General features: G+C 38.8%; 1 protein-coding gene across 8 annotated transcripts in view; it reads left to right on the top strand.

Annotated features, from left to right (window-relative positions):
• Positions 1–22,449, top strand: part of SHANK2 (SH3 and multiple ankyrin repeat domains 2) — a 359,718-nt gene that overhangs the window by 100,005 nt on the left and 237,264 nt on the right. For all 8 annotated transcript variants that reach the window (XM_075188258.1, XM_075188267.1, XM_075188257.1 and 5 more), the window contains exons 2-6: positions 844–1,072; positions 14,078–14,281; positions 14,534–14,605; positions 15,179–15,287; positions 18,121–18,272. In XM_075188258.1, the coding sequence (XP_075044359.1) occupies positions 857–1,072; positions 14,078–14,281; positions 14,534–14,605; positions 15,179–15,287; positions 18,121–18,272 (753 nt within the window). In that variant the 5' untranslated portion in view covers positions 844–856. The remainder of the gene's footprint in view (positions 1–843; positions 1,073–14,077; positions 14,282–14,533; positions 14,606–15,178; positions 15,288–18,120; positions 18,273–22,449) is intronic.

Here is a 22,449-nt window from a genome sequence, read left to right on the forward strand (position 1 = left end):
GTTAATGTGTGACAGGGGGCTTGGTGACACCGTTTTTGCTGATTACTATTATAATCTGCCCTGCCATAGTAAGAGAACAGGCTGGGATAACCCTACACGTACAGGAACGGGTGTTCCGGTTGGTGAATTGTCTGTGGTTGCTATGTGCACTCCTGCATAGCAACCACAACAATTAAGCAGCATCACAATGTGGATTACATTAATAAACAGCTTAAAAAACTGCTGAGAGAGGGTTGTCACTTACATTACATGAAAAGAGAGTATTTTAATCACTTTAGATATTCACTGATGTGTAACGCTACGGATAATACTGTGTTTTGCCTGTCTCTCAGTATCATGCAGGTGTTATAAATGCATAGATATGTGTATGATTATGAACAAGTGACATAATAGCACTCATTCCCTCTGCTATTGTGTGCTTATACTATATACCCACTCAGGAGTGTTTATATTAGTGTCTGTGGTGGCAGACAGCTGTGCACTGGAGAGTGTCTGATTTCTAAGTGTATGACAAGCAGCAGACAAACAGGCAATTGTTCATGTCTAGCTGGTATCATTTCCATCACGTTTTTACATTCATGTCTTAAGTAAGATAATAAATCCAAGGTCCTAATTCATAACCAGTTCCTTTTAATGCATAGACGTAACTGGCCTATATTTATAATAATAATTATTATTATTATTATTATTATCATAGATTTGTAGGCGCCACAGTGCAAAACAAGACATGCATAAAACAGGGACATGCAAGGAAAATATATTTGTCTATTTACTTTTTTCAATGTTTTATTCATTAGTCATTCATTTTTCTTGTCCACTGACTGGTTTCTGTTCTACCCGTAGCATTTTATGGTGAATGTCGCTGACTATGCCCCGCAGTCCCACCTCCAGTGAAGATGAGATGGCGCAGAGCTTTTCAGACTATTCAATGGAGTCCGAGTCAGACAGTTCAAAGGAGGAGACCATCTATGACACCATCAGGGCTACGGCTGAGCGTCCCACTAGCAGGCTGGAGGATATTCAGACCAACACGATGGTCGTCAGGATTGCGATCCCAGATCTACAGCAAACTGTGAGTGGTGCTCTTGCAGGGGAGGGTTGCTTTTCCAGTTATTGCAGGGGAGGGTCGCTTTTCCAGTTAAGCCTTGTTCTTTAGAAATGAAAAGAGGCAGAGATATCGTTAGACTCATACATGTTACTCATACCTGCCAGCTTTGTAGACCTGCTCTCTGGGAGATGCAGAGGGGAGGTCTGCAAAGGTTGGACAGGTCGAGGTGATGCCCAACCACTGCTGCATCAACCCTCCAGCCCACCAAACGCATCATCTCACATCATCGGGCAGAACGTCAGTCGTCCACCACTGCGCAACAACTATTGAGGGAGGTTTATCAGACCTTCTACAAGGGACAAGTGAACGTGTTGCCCATAGCAAGCAATGAGATTCTTGCTGTCATTTATCTAATACGTTCTAGCAAACAATCCGATGGGTTTTCATCACGCCCCTTAATTCATTTGCAGCATCCTTGTAGAAGAGCCCGGGTGGTATCTTGCTTGTGTTTGCCATCAAGACAAGCTGTCCCCCGCTGACGGGGAGGTATGAAGTGACATCTCCCCGTACATCACATTCAAGAAGCAGAGGAGGAAAGAGAAAGCATTTTTTACATAGTGTAATTATTTGTACAGCACCATAGTAAAGATACTATAGAGACTATTATTTTAGACTTAAATGCTCTTACAGTGAGTAGGACACGCCGTAAAGTGTCGGAGAACTAGACCCACTGTACAGTTCTCCTATGGTAAAGTTGCGGTTAGAGGTGCTCAACGCAGATTGTGTGCCGAGCAGGGCTTGATTATTGGTTCATACCTCCCTAAGCTAATAAGCTCATCAATCTCCCCACTCCTTCCACGCCAGGCTAATACACGCTAGGTAAAAACGAAGTTGTCCTTCATTTAAAATTCATCTTCCTTCAAACCCCCAATGATTATGTTCCCATGTTTTCAAAATTCAGCTCCACTTGAGTTTTTAAAAGTGTCCCTGCAATCATTGTCACTCATTCCGGCATGAAATTGTGCTACTGAGGGCAAAGATGTGAAGTTGGAGGATGTCAGGCCTTGCTGTTGCCCTCCTTGTCTCTCCTACTCACTTATCCTCACGTTTTGCTCCCTCCCAAAAGCTTTGTGCCTTAGGCTGCAGCCTAGTCAGCCTATTGGATAATAGGGCCCCCAGTGCCAAGTGATGGGCGCTTGATTTTTACTGTTAATTTAAAATAATAATGTCTGTATATGTGTAAGGATCCTGACAAACAGCCTGTCCACTATTAGCCTTCCATAAGTCAGAAACAGCAGTAAGTAACTAAAGTCCACATGAAACACTTGCTCATTATAACTAGTATTTTTAAATACAGGTTTAATTAATATTTAACTATTAACTAATACTAAATTAGTTTCCTCACTCTCTGTTTCCGGCGGCTTATCTTGGTGAGCTGCACAAACTAAGAGAGAGGCGGCATTGTTCCACCCACGGGAGAGACAGAGAATGTGTTTAGACAGAATTACTGAAGTCTAATAACACAAATTAGGTAACTTAGATGAGTTGAAAACAAAGCTGCGGGAAATTCATTTTCCAAAATTAGACGGGGGGGTCGGGGGTTAATATACTGTCGAGACATGGCAAGAATAACATACCGTTGTATAACCCATTATAAAAGGAACCTCAAGTCCTGTGCTGATCAGATATACTAATCTATCAGATCTCAGCTATTTAATGAATGGGCTCCCCAGCCATTCCCAGGGATACAATGTTACAATTGTTTGGTTTCTATCAGGATGTGTAGAGATTAGGTTAGACCTGTCACTTCTGATAGCTTACCCCTGGCTGACAGACAGCTTTCTGAATCATTGTGCTTTTATCACCAGATACCATACTGACGTGTTTTATGCATTTTTTTGCAGGAAAATATACCAAAATAAGAAAATTGTTTTCCAGGTGTCCACGTATTCTTAATAGAGCTTTATTATCTGTCTCTAAAATGTAGTGTTCTATTTATATAAAGCCCACAATCCATTCGGAGCTCTGTGTAGGCTGTTTACACATACAGCAAACACACTGAATAAAACAAGACGCATTCTGAAAATCCTGAAGTTGGCAAACACTAAGAACAGCGGTAGTACGTGTGGTGACACTGGAAACAATTTTCTAGTATCATACTGATTTACATTAAAGCCTGGCCTGTTCTTGCGTGTTCTACAGCAGCCACATTGTATCCTCTGCTGGGTATTAATGTCTGTCTTCCTGCGTACACAGCCGAGTGTCGTTACGCTTCATTCTCACACTGTCAAGAGCTTTGTACATGTAGTAAATTCCTTGTTTCCACCTAGTACTGAATGTACTTTTTTGTGCTAAAGCATCATTCACAATACCGCTGCCTTTCAGTGCCCCGTAGGAGCTAGTGACATCATTGAGACTCAGCCGTGAACAGCGCCATATAGCACAGTGACAATGAGTGTAATCACTTTTAAGAAAAAAAGTACAATTTCTGAGGCCGTGTGAACAGCATGTTAAAGTGCATGTTTCTGCTGTGCCATGCAAGCAGTAGAGTTAATGTCCCTTGAGAAAGGCAAGTCAGATGCTTGGTTGCATAGGGAGAGGAATCAGTAGCAGAAAGAAAGAAGTAATAATACCACTGTATAGGTCATTGGTTCGGTCTCATCTAGAATACTGGGTTCAGTTCTGGAGGCCGTATCTCCAGAAGGATATAAATACATTAGAGACTGTACAAAGACAGGGAACTAACATGGTGCATGGCCAACAGCACAAAACTTACCTGGAAAGACTAAAAGATCTTAATATGTATAGTTTGGAGCAGAGAAGGGAAATGGGGACAAGATAGAAACTTTCAAATATATCCAGGGTTATAACAAGGTACAGGAGGGAAACATTCTACAAAGGAAGAGAAGTATTAGAACACGAGGATATGCACTGACACTGGGGGGAAGTAGGGTCAAAGGAAATGTGAGGAAAACTACTTCACAGAAAGGGTAGTGGATAAGTGGAATAGCCTCCCATCAGAGGTGGTAGAGGCTATGTCACGGGCACTAGGAGTCTTTGCCCAGGATATCACCAGATGTAGTCTTACCAGAGTAGTGTATACACACAGTGGTCCTCTGATAGCAGGGTGACTAGCGGAACAGGAGAATCAGCAGATGGTGAGAGGATGCTAAAGGAAAGTCTATGACTAGCAGCAACTGGTTATGGATTAGACAATATGAACACGAGGATCTTGATGGACATGAAGACGTGAGGAAAGTCAGTGGTCTGCGTACAGCAAGTTGTACCACTGCTATAGTGAGAGGAATGTCCAGGGATAGATAGGAGGTAGTGAAGTCAGTGGTCTGCGTACAGCAAGTTGTACCACTGCTTGTAGTGATGGGACTGGTTGCAGGAGCAAGTAAGTAACGGGTAAGTCAGTGGTCTGCGTATAGCAAGTTGTACCACTGCTTATAGTGAGGAAACTTGTAACTGGTGCCAATAGGAAACAGGGAGTCAGTGGTCTGTGTTCAGCAAGTTGTACCACTGCTATAGGTGAGGATAGGCACTAGTGTAGATGAGTGGAACCTAGAAGGTAACACGGAGAGCACAAGGAACTTGATTCCAAATGGTATATATAATACAAAAGCAAATGACAAGCGCTGCTTGAGAGATACAAAGTCACTACTGAGATCCAAGTCAAATGAGGCAAAGTCAATAGCATCTATAACTTCGTGAGATAGAGGACTCCGTAGATGAGCAGAACACAGTCCAAGCGGATATGCAATAAACTGGTAAAGTCAATAGAAGGTAAGCATACCGCGATTCAGTTGAGCAGGCTGTCACGAGAGAAACACAGGGATAGCTGAGCGGCTGAACGCCGACACGAGTAGAGGCCACAGGAGAGTGGTAGCGGTAATCCGTGTCTGTGTAGCACACAGGCAGGGAACTTGACACGAGTGGAGCAATGATGATTCTTGCGGAGGTCAGCAGGAATTGAAGACACGATGAAACACATGCGAGTTGAAGCGGTCTGGAAACCGGCAATGCAGGAGTCAGGAATCAGCTGGGACTGAAGACACGATGAAACACAGGAGAGTTGAAGCGGTCTGGAAACCGGCAATGCAATAGTCAGGAATCAGCTGGAACTGAAGACACGATGAAACACAGGAGAGTTGAAGCGGTCTGGAAACCGGCAATGCAATAGTCAGGAATCAGCTGGAACTGAAGACACGATGAAACACAGGAGAGTTGAAGCGGTCTGGAAACCGGCAATGCAATTGAGAGGAATCAGCTGGAACTGAAGACGAGGAGAAACACAGGAACACCTTCAGAGACTCACAGGGAATGAGACTCCAAGATCAGGCCACGAGGTAATGACCACAGGTGCTTTAAATAGGGAGTGTTACCTGATCAGCCAATTAACTAAAAGCAACAAGTCTGAAGGGTTCATAGAGGCTGCGCATGCGCAGACCATCAGGATGGCAGGCGGCCACGGTTCCTAATAACGGGAGAAGAGGCACTCACGGTCCGGTGAGTGACAGGCTAATACAGTAGAACAATTTAAACATATTTGGGATTGACATAAGGATATCCTTACAAAGAATAAAGTATCAGATAGGGCTTAAGGTTACCATGGGTTAAAAAAATGGGCAGACTAGATGGACCAAGCGGTTCTTATCTGCTGTCAAATTCTATGTTTCTATGGCAAGGATGCCCATTGCACATATCAACCATTGCCATCTAAGGTGTTGTCTTACTATAACACTTGCAAAAGTAGACTCGATGACGTTGGATTCAAGCACAAATGCACTAACACTGCATTACTCAATAGGTAGAGGTAAGGTAAAAAGAGTCAATAAGCCCTCCAATAGTACAACTATACAAATAGACACAGATTCCTATTAAAGGAAATGCTTTGTGGATTTCCCCACTTCCTAATTTAGATGTAAACCTTTCATTGCCATCGATGTAGGATTCATGATGATTCTCGTCACAATCTCTGGGTGTCATCTACATGAATAGGCAGTGCACTCGCCCCCCTCACTGTTCTAAGCTACAGCCAACAGTGAGTGCAGAGGAAACCGCTCTAGTAAGGCCGAGACGCTCTTAGTATTCACATGCTTTGACATAGGTTGAGATATCTATGAAATCCTACAGGGGGTTCAAACCCACTTATGTTGGGTAGATGATACAGAAGACCACTTAGGTTGCTCCTCACGCTGAACAGAGAAGATTCTTCATTGCCACAGACTGTGGGAGTTTACTCAGTATTTGCTAGTATTTCTTATTGACTCACTTCATGGATCTCTGCAAGGAGGGGGTAAACTTTGCAGCAGGACACCCACAGGTCGTGGACATAGGTTCATCCCACTAGGCAACAGCTGACACAAGAAGAAACCGAAATCAAGAGGTGAGAACCAAATACAGTTGGAGACAAGGCAATGGTCAGGGTGTAAGTTCTTTGCCAGGAAATGAGCTGAAGGTCACAGGCATGGAGGGATGGTCGTAAGGCAAGCTGGGTCAGAAATGGGAGATTCGGTTCATATTAGCACACAATAGCCAAAATAACCAGGTGCTCAGGCACAGTGCTGTGCACTGAGACAACTTTGCAACCTGGCGGAAACATGCCAGACACATAAGTAGGACAAAAACCTGGGCACATGATTAACCAGTTTTTTAGAAGATAGCCACTTGGGTGACATTTTCCCAGTTGTAACGATTGAGGAGGCATCTGTCGCAAGGAAAAAAGGTTCTTTGGTATCTGGATGATCGGGAGCAGTAGATGCTACCGTAAGGAACGGGAATGTTGAGACCACTTTTGGTGGCCAAACTCGAGAATCAGTTACCAAATCTCATAAAATGTTGCATAGCTTTCAGGCTTATGGGTGTCGTACAGTTAAATCTCACTCTCAGGGTCAATTTCTAGCCTGTTTCAAGAATTATATATCCCAGGAATGGACCCTTTGAATCCAATGAAGAACATATTTGTCATGTGAACAGTATAAAACTATATCTGAAGAATCAATCAAAGTATTCTCTAGTTAGACAATTACAAATTGATAGAAATAGCCCTGGAAAATGTAAATGATGGTACTTTAAAATACTTTGCCTGTCCGGTGCCTCATTAGCGCTTTGCCGATTCCATTCTTCTCATCAATCACTCTAGTTTTGTGCATGAAAGGTTGTGGATGTCTTAAACGGCCTGGCAGCAATCAAATACCCATTATAGCTTTTGCTTTCTGACATGGGTGTAATTGTCTTATTGGATTACTGTTGTTGAGCTTTACTGTATTGACCTTTGTTCCCTGCTGCTTTAAGGTGTATTTTAAAGCTAAGCCAAAGTCGGACGCATCTCTGCGGGGCATGTTTGACCTGTGTCTTCATGCCGGTGTTGCAGTGAACTTACACGTGACCTTACTGCTTGTTTTGACCTCGCATTTCACCTGCTGATTTTCTACCACTTCTGTTCATTTATGTATGACTCAGCCTTCCTGGCCTCTCCTGCCTTTGGTTGGGCACTAATTGTTGTCATATTGGTCAGTAACTATAGCTATGTGTACAAGATCTGGGGACAAAAGAGTACCAGCGAACACATTAATTTATATGGAAACGGGAACTGCTAAAGCAAAGCTACAACTTGGCTATTGTCCCTGACCTATTGGTGTCCGGAAATGTTGAAAGATGCAAATTGCAAAGCCTGAAAGTCATGTAAAGCTGTTCAGAGAGGACATAGAGGTCATATCATGTATTGAAGGTGATCTTCCACTTATCTCCTTTTATGATATGGATGAAATTGCTAGCACCCCATAAATCTAGTATAGTGAAGACTGTGGCTCCACTTATTTAAGAGTTCCTAAATCAGTAGACAAGGTTTTTTTTCTGTTAATTTTGTTTAGATGCAATCATCATCATTTATTCATCATCATCATTTGTATAGCGCCAACATATTCCGTAGCGCTTTACCATTGGGGACAAACACAGTAAACTAATAAACAAATTGGTTAAAACAGACAAAGAGGTGAGAAGTCCCTGCTCGCAAGCTTACAATCTAATCAATGCTTGGTCTTAAAGAAGGGTCTTTTCTCAACAAAAGATATCAACAAAATTTTCTAAAGAGAGAGTAAAGGTCGGATATCTGAGTTCTCCAAATGAATGGGATGATTTGTCATTGTCGTTATGGTTTTGTTTTTCCAAAACATGAAGAGCCCCAAGCCAGGATTTGACTGTTCCACCAGTCGATGACTGAGATGTGTTGTTGTGCCAGGTAGATATGAGCAAAGCTGAGTCGAAATTTTCCATAAAAACAATTTTGTTGGCCGAGCAGACCAGTTCGCAAGAGGTGTGAAGTTCTGGCAATACAATCTCTGAGTTGTTCTTTTGCCGTAGAATGCCTTTCACGGAAAAACGCATCCTGATACGTGCAACATTAAAGCATAGTGTCAGAATCACTTGGTGGAATTGATGATACCTGCCAGCAGTTGGCGCTACTGAGTACTGAGGCGCGGAGTCTAACACGCCCCTGGTTTTCAGCAGGAACCCCCCGCAAGGAAGTATGGACTTCGCTGCAAGGGACGTGCAGGTCGCGGCCCTCAGTATCAGTCAGCTGGCGAGGTAACAATTGAGGCAGCGGTGACAGCCCACCAGGATGCAGGATGGAAGAGTAGTCAGCAAGCCGGGTCAAAACCAGAGGAACGGATATAGCCAAATCAGAAGCAGGAGAATGGTCAGAAAGCCGGGTCAATACCAAATATCAGTCTAAGCCAGAATCAGGAACCAAAGGAGAAGTCAGGAACAAGCCGTGGTCAGAATCCAAATAACAGCAACACAGGAACAAACGCTGGAGCAAGGCTGAAGACCTTATACTCTGGCACTAGACATGTGTCAGAGGCTGCTTTATATACCCTAAGGTGCCTCCTGATAGGGTTAGGGAGAGTTTGGCGGTAAGACATGCTGGCTGCAGACAGGTGAGCAGAGATAGCGTCCCGCTGCTAGGCAACAGGACGTGGTTGCTGAGAAGGTGCAGGCGTCCGTCTCCTGCACCAAGTGTCAGTGCGGAGTCGGCACCTGACACATAGATCTTCATCAACTCGGAAACTTGCACTATGGCTAAAAGTCTCTTAAAAGGTGCATCTTAAAGATAAGTATAAATCAGAATCGGATGCGTCTCTAAAGGACGTGTGGGACTTGTCTCTCCATGCTCTCTCCATGTAGACCTAACAAGATTGGATTTTGAATTTCAATGTTCTTGATGAAGGACACCAGTCTGTAAGTTAAGTGGAAGAGTCTTGAACCAAATTGAGCTTCAACAAATGTAATGCAAAGAGGCTTATTGAGAAAAACTAGTAGTATCCTATACTTTCCAACCAGAGCTTGTTCAATAAAATTAGCTTAAGTCCCCAAATTCACAAAGGCCCACTACATACAGAATGGCAGAAGCTCGGACACTACCAAAATTGGGGAGTGCCCAGCGACAAAAGGAGATCACTTCGTGGGAGTCTGCCGAGGATGGTGATTTGTAACATCTACATGGAGGTACCATCAGATACACTCCTCTGGAGTGTGTATCTAACCAATGAAACAAGTTTGGGAAAGACTTCTATTTGGAAAATTAATCTTGCGGGTTTATTGAGACTTATTTTGGATCTAACAACCAATCACAGGTTGACTTTTCCTTCAATCATAGCTTTATATTTACTTATACAAAAGACCTAAATGCCAGCATACAATTGCTTGGTATTAAATTTTATAAGCAACCTTTAAACCAGTCTATACCATGAAGCCAGTGTACACAAGAATGTAATAGGGACAGGAGTTATAGAGGTAGAAGAATTTTGTCCAGGATGGGTCCTGGTTAAATAGAGGAATGGGTAGATTTATAAACAGAGTCTGCTTAGAACATTCTTACACTGCACTTCGGCCAACAAGCTCTCTGAAGAAATCTTAGTATATCTGATCATTTCCAGGAGTGTTATTGATTCAATAAAAATGGTATCAGAGGATAGATAGCCTCAGGACTACAAGAATCTGATGAACACGCTTGTAACGTGTAAAGAGCGAGAACAGGGAGGACAGTTATAACATTGAAAATATGAATTAAGAATAATGGAAGCCTGGCCTCTGTCTATAGCATTGGAAGGAAAGTTTTAATAGAATAAAAATTGGTTTGCAGAAAGGAGGGGTGAAACGCTCCACAAACAAAAATTATATTTTTCCTGTCATCCTAATTGTTGGGCTGCATCTTTCTGTCAGTATAATGCAGTAATTACAGTATATTCGCTCCATTTTACCTAGCTGCATTTAAAGTGAATCAATCATTTAGAAATAAGTGCCACGCAAAATTGTTAACAATTGTCATGTTACACATTAAGGGACTTAATTGGAGATGAGGGTACGTCACATTTTGTGGTGTACATTACGGATTTCTGTACTGGGCATGGGTAACAAAATGCAACTTTATCTAGATTTGTGTTATTGTTAGACTTGTCCCTTCTTATAACCGGAGAGGGAGAAAGGGGCGGACAATTGAAATCTGAGTACAATAAGGGATGTTCACTAAAGTGTAGCGCCCCCCGGAGGTGTGACATAATTAGACTTGGAAGCATTCCCAAATACATCTCTTTAGAGGCATATGTTGGGTACTAGAGGTATAGCGATACGCCTCCTAAGAGTGTTGTAATGACAGCGATGACACTAGCAGCACTCTCTAGCCGTTTCTGATTGGCAGTTAGCATATTAACCCCTTCAGCAGATGTCAGGGTGTTTGTATTTTTACTACATTGTATGTGGAAAATTGTATTTTGCCATTTATAATAACACTGTCGAGACGCTATTCTCCATTGTGAATATGACACGTCATTACATTATTATATTGCGTACAAATAGGGTAATTCTATCTTCGCCTTTACTGCTATCTGTACGTCTTGGTGTAAGTGTACACATATGTATGCCTGACGTACGCCTTACACAGAAATACTGTTAAATGTGAGTTCTAGACGTATCTTAGTTACTTGCGACAGAATCTTTACATGTACATTTACAGCGCAAAATGCATCAAATTCTCAAATCAGGCCCAAGGGTCATTGATGAAGCTGCACAAATGCAGCCCACAGCACAGATGCAATTTCATGATGTCATGATCGCTTATTTGCGTGTGATTATGGGTTAGTCTATAGCTCAGCAGGTCCAGATTGTGGCAGCTGGAAAAGGTTTCTCTGTCTGACGGGGGAAACGGTGCCGAATGGTGCGTTCCTTGATGATCGCAGTCTAGGCCACTCATGCAGCAACATACAAAAATAAGAATTCTCAGATCGATCCCGATTCATCAGAAATTCGCCAACTAAAGAACGCCCACTAGCGAATCTGGCCAATCACAGTTCCTCTCTGTACTTGTCATAGTGCCTATCTAAGTGTACAAATACTCAAGCACCTTATTGTGATCTTAATCAGTGTATTTGGCATCGTCATTAGCTATAAAGGTGTACAAACAGAACTATATAATTTTATCCCATACAGTATGTTTGTTAAAATTCTGCCCCAACACCCCCCCAGCATCAGAAATCCTTGCTCATTGTTAAAAAAAACGCTTATCAAACAGATCAGTCATTCGTGTAGCAAGATAAGGAAATCTGTCACACACAAAATGCATCAGTTCAGAGCAACCTCATGTCAGTGGTAATGAACCTAATAGTGAAATTCAGCAAACTGTCACCAAAACTCCGTCCCGGGAATAGAGAAAATCTATTAACAATGAAAAAAAGAATCTATTCTAAGGTGGACGATGCAGATTTTTTTTTTTTTAAAGGAGGTCAAGAGCCATACAATTCTTTTGGACAGAAAATGGTGTCAGCATGCGTGAATTACCCTATAGTACTCCCACCACGGCTTGATCCGCTGGAATATTGGCAGAAGCAGCTTGGCCAGTGGACGGAATTCTCAGAATTTACCATTGAAACTCTTTCCTGCCCGTGTTCTAGTGTATTATCTGAGTGTGCGTTCAATGCCACTGGTGGAATTATAAGACAAAAGCAGTGTTATCCCTAACAAGTGTGATAATGCTAGGATTTATATACACAAGAAAAAAGGATCAACAATGAATAACCCCTAGATTCACTTCTGCATAAGATTAGCAATTATTATCATTGTTTATTTATACAATGCCAATCATATTATACAGTGCTGTAAAGGGAATATGTAATCATTCACAGCAGTCCCTGTCCTATTGGAGCTTACATTCTAAATTCCCTACCATGCACACACACATACATACATACATACATGCACACACACATACATAACAAAAACACAAACACACATGTGCACATACTAGTATCCATTTCGTCAGAAGCCAATTACCCTGCCAGTATGTTTTGGACTGTAGATGGAAACCGGAGCATCAGGAGATATATAAAAAATGTACTGTACACCTATTAACGTTGCATTGATTTCAAACAAATATTGTGTTAAAAGTGCAAACTAGTTTCCATATTAAACTGCAAATACAATTTTTTCATTATAATTGTGTTATTTTAAGCAGTTGTCCTTGTCACTTTCTCAAGCTGCGAGTTTCTGGCGGGTTTGAATATTGAAGATGTTGCCTATAGCAACCAATCAGATTCTAGCTGTCATTTTGTAGAATGTACTAAATAAATGTTAACTAGATTCTGATTGGTACATTTACCCCTTGGAGTTTTTTAGCAGGCAGAGGGAACTGACAATTTGACAATAGAAACTGCAATTTGCAAATATGTTTTCAAATTTAGGCATCTCTGCATAAATTGAATTTCTGGGGTTTCATAGATCACTATTAAATTAGCTTTTTATGTTAATTTATATGCATTTCAATGTCATTTTTGTGTTTAGTGGTCTGAGATAGCTGGTACCGCTGATGAAAACATAGGGAGCACTGCAGTTATCCTTTAATAGAGAGTCATTAAATAAGTTTAAAGAGGCCTCTATTGACTAAATACCTTGAGGCCAGAAACCTGCTTGAGATATTTTTTGTTGAATCAATTGAAATAGAGGGTGGAAAGTACCAAAAATAAAAATTCTAGTCGGCAATACAATATAAATGCCTAGTGCAAATGATAAAACCTTCAATGTACAATAACCTTACTCTATATGACCTGCCTAGTAAACAACAAGATGTTTTTTAGGACATGACGTAGAAGAACATCTCATCAGTGGTGGCCTCATTTCACAGCCACAAACCTCCAGGTTCAGAATGTTTAGTGACTATTATAAAATGCTCATATTGCTCCCTATGGGGCTTATTTAGACGCAATTCCTTTTGTTCAGTGAAAAAAGCACTTTTGGCCAAAGATCCATCTCAGTTTGCTCTTCGACTGACGGGGAGGTAGTAGGCGAGCTGTAATTTACTGCACCCCGTAATTTACTGTGTAAGTTACAGGATGCAATTTACACTTACAATTTCAGTATAAATTCCGTCCGACTCTAAATGAGGCCCTATAAGTTAAAGCCTATGATCAGTCTTAAAGGAGATTTTAAAATCTTGACCAAAATCTATCTTAACATACCCACAACTTGGTTTGACTCAGAATCATTATCGCGTACAGATGAGAACTCATAAATTTGCCTCTTCTAAAGGTGGCCCACATTGACCGATCCTGCTGCTTGGTTCAAGTACTGAGCAACAGAATCATTTTACCCACAAATGTGAGTGGTCTGTTTGGACAAGATCGGACCTATCGGCACTTGAGCTAAAGCCTCGGTAATCGCTTCTGGCTTATACCTGATTACCGAACACACACTGGAATTTTCAAACATGCCCAACACATATTTATCCACTTTATGTAGAGTATTTATTATAAAACCCAAAATGTTTTTCAATTATAACAATTTCATATTGTAGGACTGAGGACTACACAAGGTGGTGCCCTAATTGTTAGAGTCCCTCATTATTTACTTGCAAATGTTTAATACTTTTACCGGCGTAGTGTCAAAAAAGAAAATGTAGATAGTAAGTCCGTAGACCCTGGATCTGCAATAGTTGATGAACTATGTTCAAAGATCTTTCTCGATTGTTTCTAGAAATGTATCCGGTTTAACCCCGATGCCACTGTTTGGGTGGCGAAGCAGAGGATCTTGTGCACCCTCAACCAGAGTCTGAAAGATGTTCTCAACTACGGCCTTTACCAACCTTTCAGTAACGGGAGAGATGGAAAGTTCCTCGATGAGGAGCGGCTTTTGCGGGAATATCCGCAGCCGATGAGCAGGGGGGTACCTTCCTTGGAGGTTTGTATACTATTATGTACTATTTTTGCTTATATTTAGTGCTTTGTCTAATGCAGCCTCCTGCTTTGTATATTGGTCACCGACTAATCCTCGTAGTGGACAGAATTTGCAACAGCGCCACCTGCCGATTCTAAAGTATAATATGAGTTTAGCCTAGGTTAGGTTAATTTAATTTTACACAACCTGTAAATAGTGCACATTGATTGATGTTCTTGAACTGCCATAAAAATTAATGTGTTTTTTTTTTTGCAGTTTCGTTACAAGAAGAGGCTTTACAAGCAGTCCAGTATTGACGAGAAACAAATCGCCAAGCTGCACACAAAGGTACGTTGAAGGTATTTTTCCTTTACTGATTAAATATATATGTGTGATGATAAATTAAGGAATGACAAACCTCTCTTAAAGTTAACTAAGTGTACCCGTCGCATAGACACAGTGACATCAGCCAATTTATGGGCTGAACTCATATTTACAAGAATGTAGCCTAGAATTTCTATCGAATTCACGTCACTAGTTTCTAGTGAAATGTCAGGCTTCCCTCTCATAAATATGGGGTACAGCCCATTAAATGCCTGTCAATGTGTGTAAACAATGGACTCATTTTAGACTTTCCAGACGGTTTTGATCTAAAATTTCTATAGTGCTTAGTCAGCTATCAATGAGGCAATACTTGCTCATCCACAACCTACAGAACTGGTTTTTGCAGTTCGAAAATATCAAGGCTATAACTTTTTTATGGGTTCGTTTATTAAAAGAGGAATGAGATGGAATGTTTATAGATTTAATTTTATTAATTAAAATTCCCTCTTCCAAAGTTTTCCAGTGAGTCAGATAAAAAAAAATATTTCAATGTTTACGTCATTGGGAGTATATTATTCGTTGACTGTGTAATTCCAGGCTAATTTGCGGAAATTTATGGATTACGTTCAGCATTGTTCTGTGGAGAAAATCTGCAAGATGCTAGATCGGGGGCTGGACCCGAATTACCATGACCCAGAAAATGGGGGTAAGGATGTGCCATAATACTAACAGAGAAACACGTTTTTTGAAATCTAAATTGTTATTTTAGACTAATTCTTACATTGTTTTATTTCAATATTTCCCCATATCTGGAAAGCTATATACAGGGTGTAGATTTGTATGGCTTCCTTTTATAAACAAAGAAACCATTGTCTACTATTGTCTAATGTCTAGTGAGCAGGGGTAGTAGAGATTTTGTGGGTTACACCAATATTCAGCCTATGAACCACTGAGATCCTCATGTCTATTGTCTACTTTGTTCTTAAGGAGGTTAAAGAGAATAGATTGTTTACCTTCAAATGAAGAGTCTCAACGATGTCACTGGTTCCTACTGAATATACAATGAATTCAATCCTATGAATATTGCCCAAGCTCACAAAATAGATGGCTCCCAGTTTTGTTTCATGTACCTCCACTGTATTTACAGAAGGGGAACACGTTTACACAGGCTGAGGTTGAGCGGAGTGTAGATGTTCCTCACACTGTTAGGGGTACCTGAGGACTAGGTTTGGGAAACACTGCATTAATATAAGCAGAATATGATAAGATCATTAGGATAGGCGCGATATGATAAGATCATTAGTATAAGCACGATATGATAATATTATTAGGATACGCGCGATATGATAAGATCATTAGTATAAACGGATATGATAAGATTATTAGTATAAGCAGAATATGATTAGATCATAAGCAGAATATAATAAGATCCTTTGGATAAGTGTGATATGATAAGAACATTAGTATAAGCAGGATATGGTAAGATCATTAGTATAAGCGGATATGATAAGGTTATTAGGATAAGCGCGATATTATAAGATCATTAGTATAAACGTAATATGATAAGATCATTAGTATATGCAGGATATGATAAGATTATTAGTATAAACGTGATATGATAAAATCATTAGTATAAGCAGGATGTGATAAGATCATTAGTATAAGCGGATATGATAAGGTTATTAGGATAAGCGCGATATTATAAGATCATTAGTATAAACGTGATATGATAACATTATTAGTATAAGCAGATATGATAAGATCATTAGTATAAGTGTATATGATAAGATTATTAGGATAAGCGCGATATTATAAGATCATTAGTATAAACAGATATGATAAGATCATTAGTATAAGCAGATATGATAAGATCATTAGTATAAGCGGATATGATAAGGTTATTAGGATAAGCGCGATATTATAAGATCATTAGTATAAACAGATATGATAAGATTATTAGTATAAGCAGATATGACAAGATCATAAGTATAAGCGGATATGATAAGGTTATTAGCATAAGCGCGATATTATAAGATCATTAGTATAAGCAGATATGATAAGATCATTAGTATAAGCGGATATGATAAGATTATTAGTATAAGCAGGATATGGTAAGATCATTAGTATAAGCGCGATATGGTAAGATCATTAGTATAAGCAGGATATGGTAAGATCATTAGTATAAGCAGGATATGGTAAGATCATTAGTATAAGCAGGATATGGTAAGATCATTAGTATAAGCGCGATATGATAAGATCATTAGTATAAGCAGGATATGGTAAGATCATTAGTATAAGCACGATATGGTAAGATCATTAGTATAAGCGCGATATGGTAAGATCATTAGTATAAGCGCGATATGGTAAGATCGTTAGTATAAGCAGGATATGGTAAGATCATTAGTATAAGCAGGATATGGTAAGATCATTAGTATAAGCGCGATATGATAAGATCATTAGTATAAGCAGGATATGGTAAGATCATTAGTATAAGCACGATATGATAAGATCATTAGTATAAGCGCGATATGGTAAGATCATTAGTATAAGCGCGATATGGTAAGATCATTAGTATAAGCACGATATGGTAAGATCATTAGTATAAGCAGGATATTGTAAGATCATTAGTATAAGCAGGATATGGTAAGATCATTAGTATAAGCGCGATATGGTAAGATCATTAGTATAAGCGCGATATGGTAAGATCATTAGTATAAATGTGATATGATAAAATCATTAGTATAAGCGCGATATGGTAAGATCATTAGTATAAGCGCGATATGGTAAGATCATTAGTATAAATGTGATATGATAAGATCATTAGTATAAGCGCGATATGGTAAGATCATTAGTATAAGCTCGATATGGTAAGATCATTAGTATAAGCAGGATATGGTAAGATCATTAGTATAAGCGCGATATGGTAAGATCATTAGTATAAACGTGATATGATAAAATCATTAGTATAAGCAGGATATTGTAAGATCATTAGTATAAGCAGGATATGGTAAGATCATTAGTATAAGCGCGATATGGTAAGATCATTAGTATAAGCGCGATATGGTAAGATCATTAGTATAAATGTGATATGATAAAATCATTAGTATAAGCGCGATATGGTAAGATCATTAGTATAAGCGCGATATGGTAAGATCATTAGTATAAATGTGATATGATAAGATCATTAGTATAAGCGCGATATGGTAAGATCATTAGTATAAGCTCGATATGGTAAGATCATTAGTATAAGCGCGATATGGTAAGATCATTAGTATAAGCTCGATATGGTAAGATCATTAGTATAAACGTGATATGGTAAGATCATTAGTATTAGCAGGATATGGTAAGATCATTAGTATAAGCGCGATATGGTAAGATCATTAGTATAAGCTCGATATGGTAAGATTATTAGTATAAGCGCGATATGGTAAGATCATTAGTATAAACGTGATATGATAAAATCATTAGTATAAGCAGGATATGATTATACACTGGTGTCAGTAATAACAGATTGTATTTCCGCCTCTGTCTTTCTGCAGACACCCCGCTCACTCTGGCTGCGCAACTGGACAATTCGGTGGAAGTGATAAAAGCTCTTCGTAACGCCGGTGCTCACCTGGACTTCAGGAGCAAGGATGGAATGACCGCTCTGCACAAGGCAGCTCGTGCAAAAACCCAAACGGCCCTCGTGGTATGTTCTCTGCTGCTTGGTCTTGGCCTCTTGTAGACACATTATTACTTACCAGCGGACACATAAACCGTTATTTCATGGTAAAAGTTTACCATTCTTCTCTGCCTTATAAGCACAACGTTATAATACATGTTGTTTAATTCAAGGGATTATTTCCCGACTCTCTGAGTTGAATAATAACATAATTTTACCCTTTAATCAATCCTTATAAAAAAAAATGTTGTGGCTGTTGTAGCTATATTAAATATATCAGGCCTGACTCATGAAGGCACACATCACGGGTTTGTTTTAAAGCACACGGAATTCCGGCATATGCAAGGAGCGGATGTGAAGATACGTGCGCCGATGAATTCGGGTGTAGATCTGCTCAGCTCTGTTACACAAGACACTGCAGGATACGTCCAACACCTATGTTGGAAAATAAATTCACATAAGAACACACAGAAAAAATAAAAAAATAATGCCACCTTTTATTGATATAGGCATTAATGATAAAACAGTTTAAAAAAAAAAAGTTTTTCTTTTTATATTTTTTCCCCCATGAAATACATAAATAACATTTTTACAGTTGCTCCTGATTGCAGACACAGTTATAGTATGAATACACGACTGTCGTCACTATTAATCAGGACTTAGACTAGCCCTGTAGCTGGAGCAAGAGATATAGCGCAAAATCAAGTACCTTTGAGATGCCCAAAGCTTGATGCCCCGTTCACTCCCTGAAATTGTAAGATGTAGTCAGTGTCCTTTGTGTACGAAGAGGAATTGAATGTTCCTGCGTTTAGCTGAGTATGGTCCGGTTCTGAACATTCTCAGATCATATATGAGGATTGTACACACAAAATCTGCATTTACGTTCCTTGTTGAATCGGACCCGTCATATATATTGATCCAAATGATTCATTAATATTAGTAATACATGTTATTAAGTACTTTCTGAATGCTTTTCCTCATGTGTTAGATAGCTCCATTCATCTTGATAGACTGCCATGCCAGGTGCACTATACTTTTATTGCAGGTCTAGAGATATATCTGAGGCATCACTTCACTTGTCAAGGGCGTGCACACGCAAATTAACCATGCCCCTTATGGATGTGTACTATTTCATTTTGGATGCATCTTGAAATACATAATTTTTAAGACGTAAAACTTGCTCCTTACATGATTATGATGATTATGTCCCCAGATTAATTATTCTCCATTATAAATTAGACATATCTCGCAGAGGCTTTCTTCTGTGTAGGTTCTTGGTGCATCATTACGTCTGACTCTAAATCAGTCGCTCTGTATTTGGCCCCATTATTGTATAAGATCAGTGTCGGTGCCGATAGATGCAATCTCCAGGCAGTAATGGAGCCGTCTGTCGCTGGACTCAACTGTATTTCTTTACTTCCTACATGTATGGAAACGTGTGCTGGCAGCTTATATGCCGGGGCTGAGATTTAGTTTTATTCAGGGGTGAATACCAGAGCTGGACACATGAAACCTTAATAATAGAGAAACCTTCAGTTTCCAATTCCTGATTCTTCTTCAAACACCTTGTACTGCTAGTGATCTAATCCTTTATCATTACCTCCTGTGACTCTCATATTCCGACTCCTGTACTATATCTACTCTGTACAATTCCTATTAGCTTTTTTACGTCTACTGAACTTTAAACTCCATAACCTCACCTCTTCATGGGAGCCCGTCTGTTCTTAGTGTCTCCCTCAATACTCATTCTCTCTGCCTCTATACTCAGCTGGTTCAGATATTTCTATCTATTTATCTATCTATCTATCTGTTTAATATCTATCTATTTAATATCTATCTATCTATCTATCTATCTATCTATCTTATCTATCTATCTATCTGTTTAACATCTATCTATCTATCTATCTACCTATCTGTTTAATATCTATCTATCTATCTATCTATCTATCTATCTATCTATCTATCTATCTATATGTTTAATATCTATCTATCTATATGTTTAATATCTATCTATCGATCTGTTTAATATCTATCTATCTACCTATCTATCTCACATCTATCTATCTTATATCTATTCAATTATCTGTCTATTTCATCTCTATCTGTTTAGAATCTATCTATCTACCCATCTATCTTATATCTGTTTAATTTCTATCTATCTTATCTATCTCAGATTGATCTATCTATTTCATATCTATCTGTTTAATATCTTTCTATCTATCTATCTATCTATCTATCTATCTATCTATCTATCTATCTATCTATATGTTTAATATCTATCTATCTATATGTTTAATATCTCTCTATCTATCTATCTATCTATCTGTTTAATATCTATCTATCTACCTATCTATCTGACATCTATCTATCTTATATCTATTCAATTATCTGTCTATTTCATCTCTATCTGTTTAGAATCTATCTATCTACCCATCTATCTTATATCTATCTCTTTTAATTTCTATCTATCTTATCTATCTCAGATCGATCTATCTATCTCATATCTATCTGTTTAATATCTATCTATCTGTTTAATATCTATCTATCTATCTATCTGTTTAATATCTATCTATTTTATCTATCTGTTTAGAATCTATCTATCTACCCATCTATCTTATATCTATCTGTTTAATTTCTATCTATCTTATCTATCTCAGATCCCTCTATCTATCTCATATCTATCTGTTTAATATCTATCTACCCTTCTATCTCATATCTATGTTTACTTTATATCTCTCTTATCTATCTATCTATCTATCTATCTATCTATCTATCTATCTATCTATCTATCTATCTATCTATCTATCTATCTCATATCTATGTTTACTTTATATCTCTCTTATCTATCTATCTATCTATCTATCTATCTATCTATCTATCTATCTATCTATCTATCTATCTATCTCATATCTATCTGTTTAATATCTATCTGTTTAATATCTTTCTATCTATCTATCTATCTATCTATCTATCTATCTATCTATCTATCTATCTATTTATCTATATATCTATCTATATATCTATCTCAGATCAATCTATCTATCTATCTATCTGTTTAATATCTATCTATTTTATCTATCTCAGATCTCTCTATATCTCATATCTATCTGTTTAATATCTATCTACCCTTCTATCTCATATCTATGTTTACTTTATATCTCTCTTATCTATCTATCTATCTATCTATCTATCTATCTATCTATCTATCTATCTATCTATCTATCTCAGATCAATCTATCTATCTCATATCTATCTGTTAAATATATATTAATATCTCTCTTATCTATCTATCATCTATCTATCTATCTATCTATCTATCTATCTATCTATCTATCTATCTATCTATCTCATATCTATGTTTACTTTATATCTCTCTTATCTATCTATCTATCTATCTATCTATCTATCTATCTATCTATCTATATCATATATATCTATCTATCTATCTCTCTATCTATCTATGATCTGTATTAGGCGTGTGTCTCTCATGTTATATGGATATATGTGTGCGGTAATAAGGCACATTGACGGACCCTCGGGTTCTTGCTGTGTCACTGAACATTCTCAAACTGTTTTTTATCTCTGAGAATCAGGTTTCCCTCCAGGGTTTCTCATGGCCTGAATTTAATTCCATATATTTCTGCTCTTTACTGGGTCACCTGCTTGAAATCTTCCATTAGCTCCCAATGTAAGTGGGAATATTCTTTTGCATTTCAATGCGCCCCTCTCTGAATGCACCTAGTGAAAATGGAAAATTGCAATTTACCTGAGCTGTGAGCTCTTATCAGACACATTGTACGGCAGATCAGGCTGCCCGTGTCATACAGATTATGGTCACTCAATGGATTTAATGTTTCGCTGCCATTAGATCCGGCAGTTATGGAATTGTACCTGAATCTTTGCTGAGTTATTTAGGCGTTACCCACTGACTCTGAAATAAGCCACACAGGGAACTAGTGACATCACTGAGAGGGCAGCCTATCAATTCACAGGGAACTAGTGACATCACTGAGAGGGCAGCCTATCAATTCACAGGGAACTAGTGACATCACTATGAGGGCAGTCTATCAATTCACAGGGAACTCATGACATCACTGAGAGGGCAGTCTATCAATTCACAGGGAACTAGTGACATCACTGAGAGGGCAATCTATCAATTCACATGGAACTAGTGACATCACTGAGAGGGCAGTCTATCAATTCA

The sequence above is a fragment of the Mixophyes fleayi genome, chromosome 10, assembly GCF_038048845.1.
Source record: "Mixophyes fleayi isolate aMixFle1 chromosome 10, aMixFle1.hap1, whole genome shotgun sequence".
Lineage (NCBI taxonomy): Eukaryota > Metazoa > Chordata > Amphibia > Anura > Limnodynastidae > Mixophyes > Mixophyes fleayi.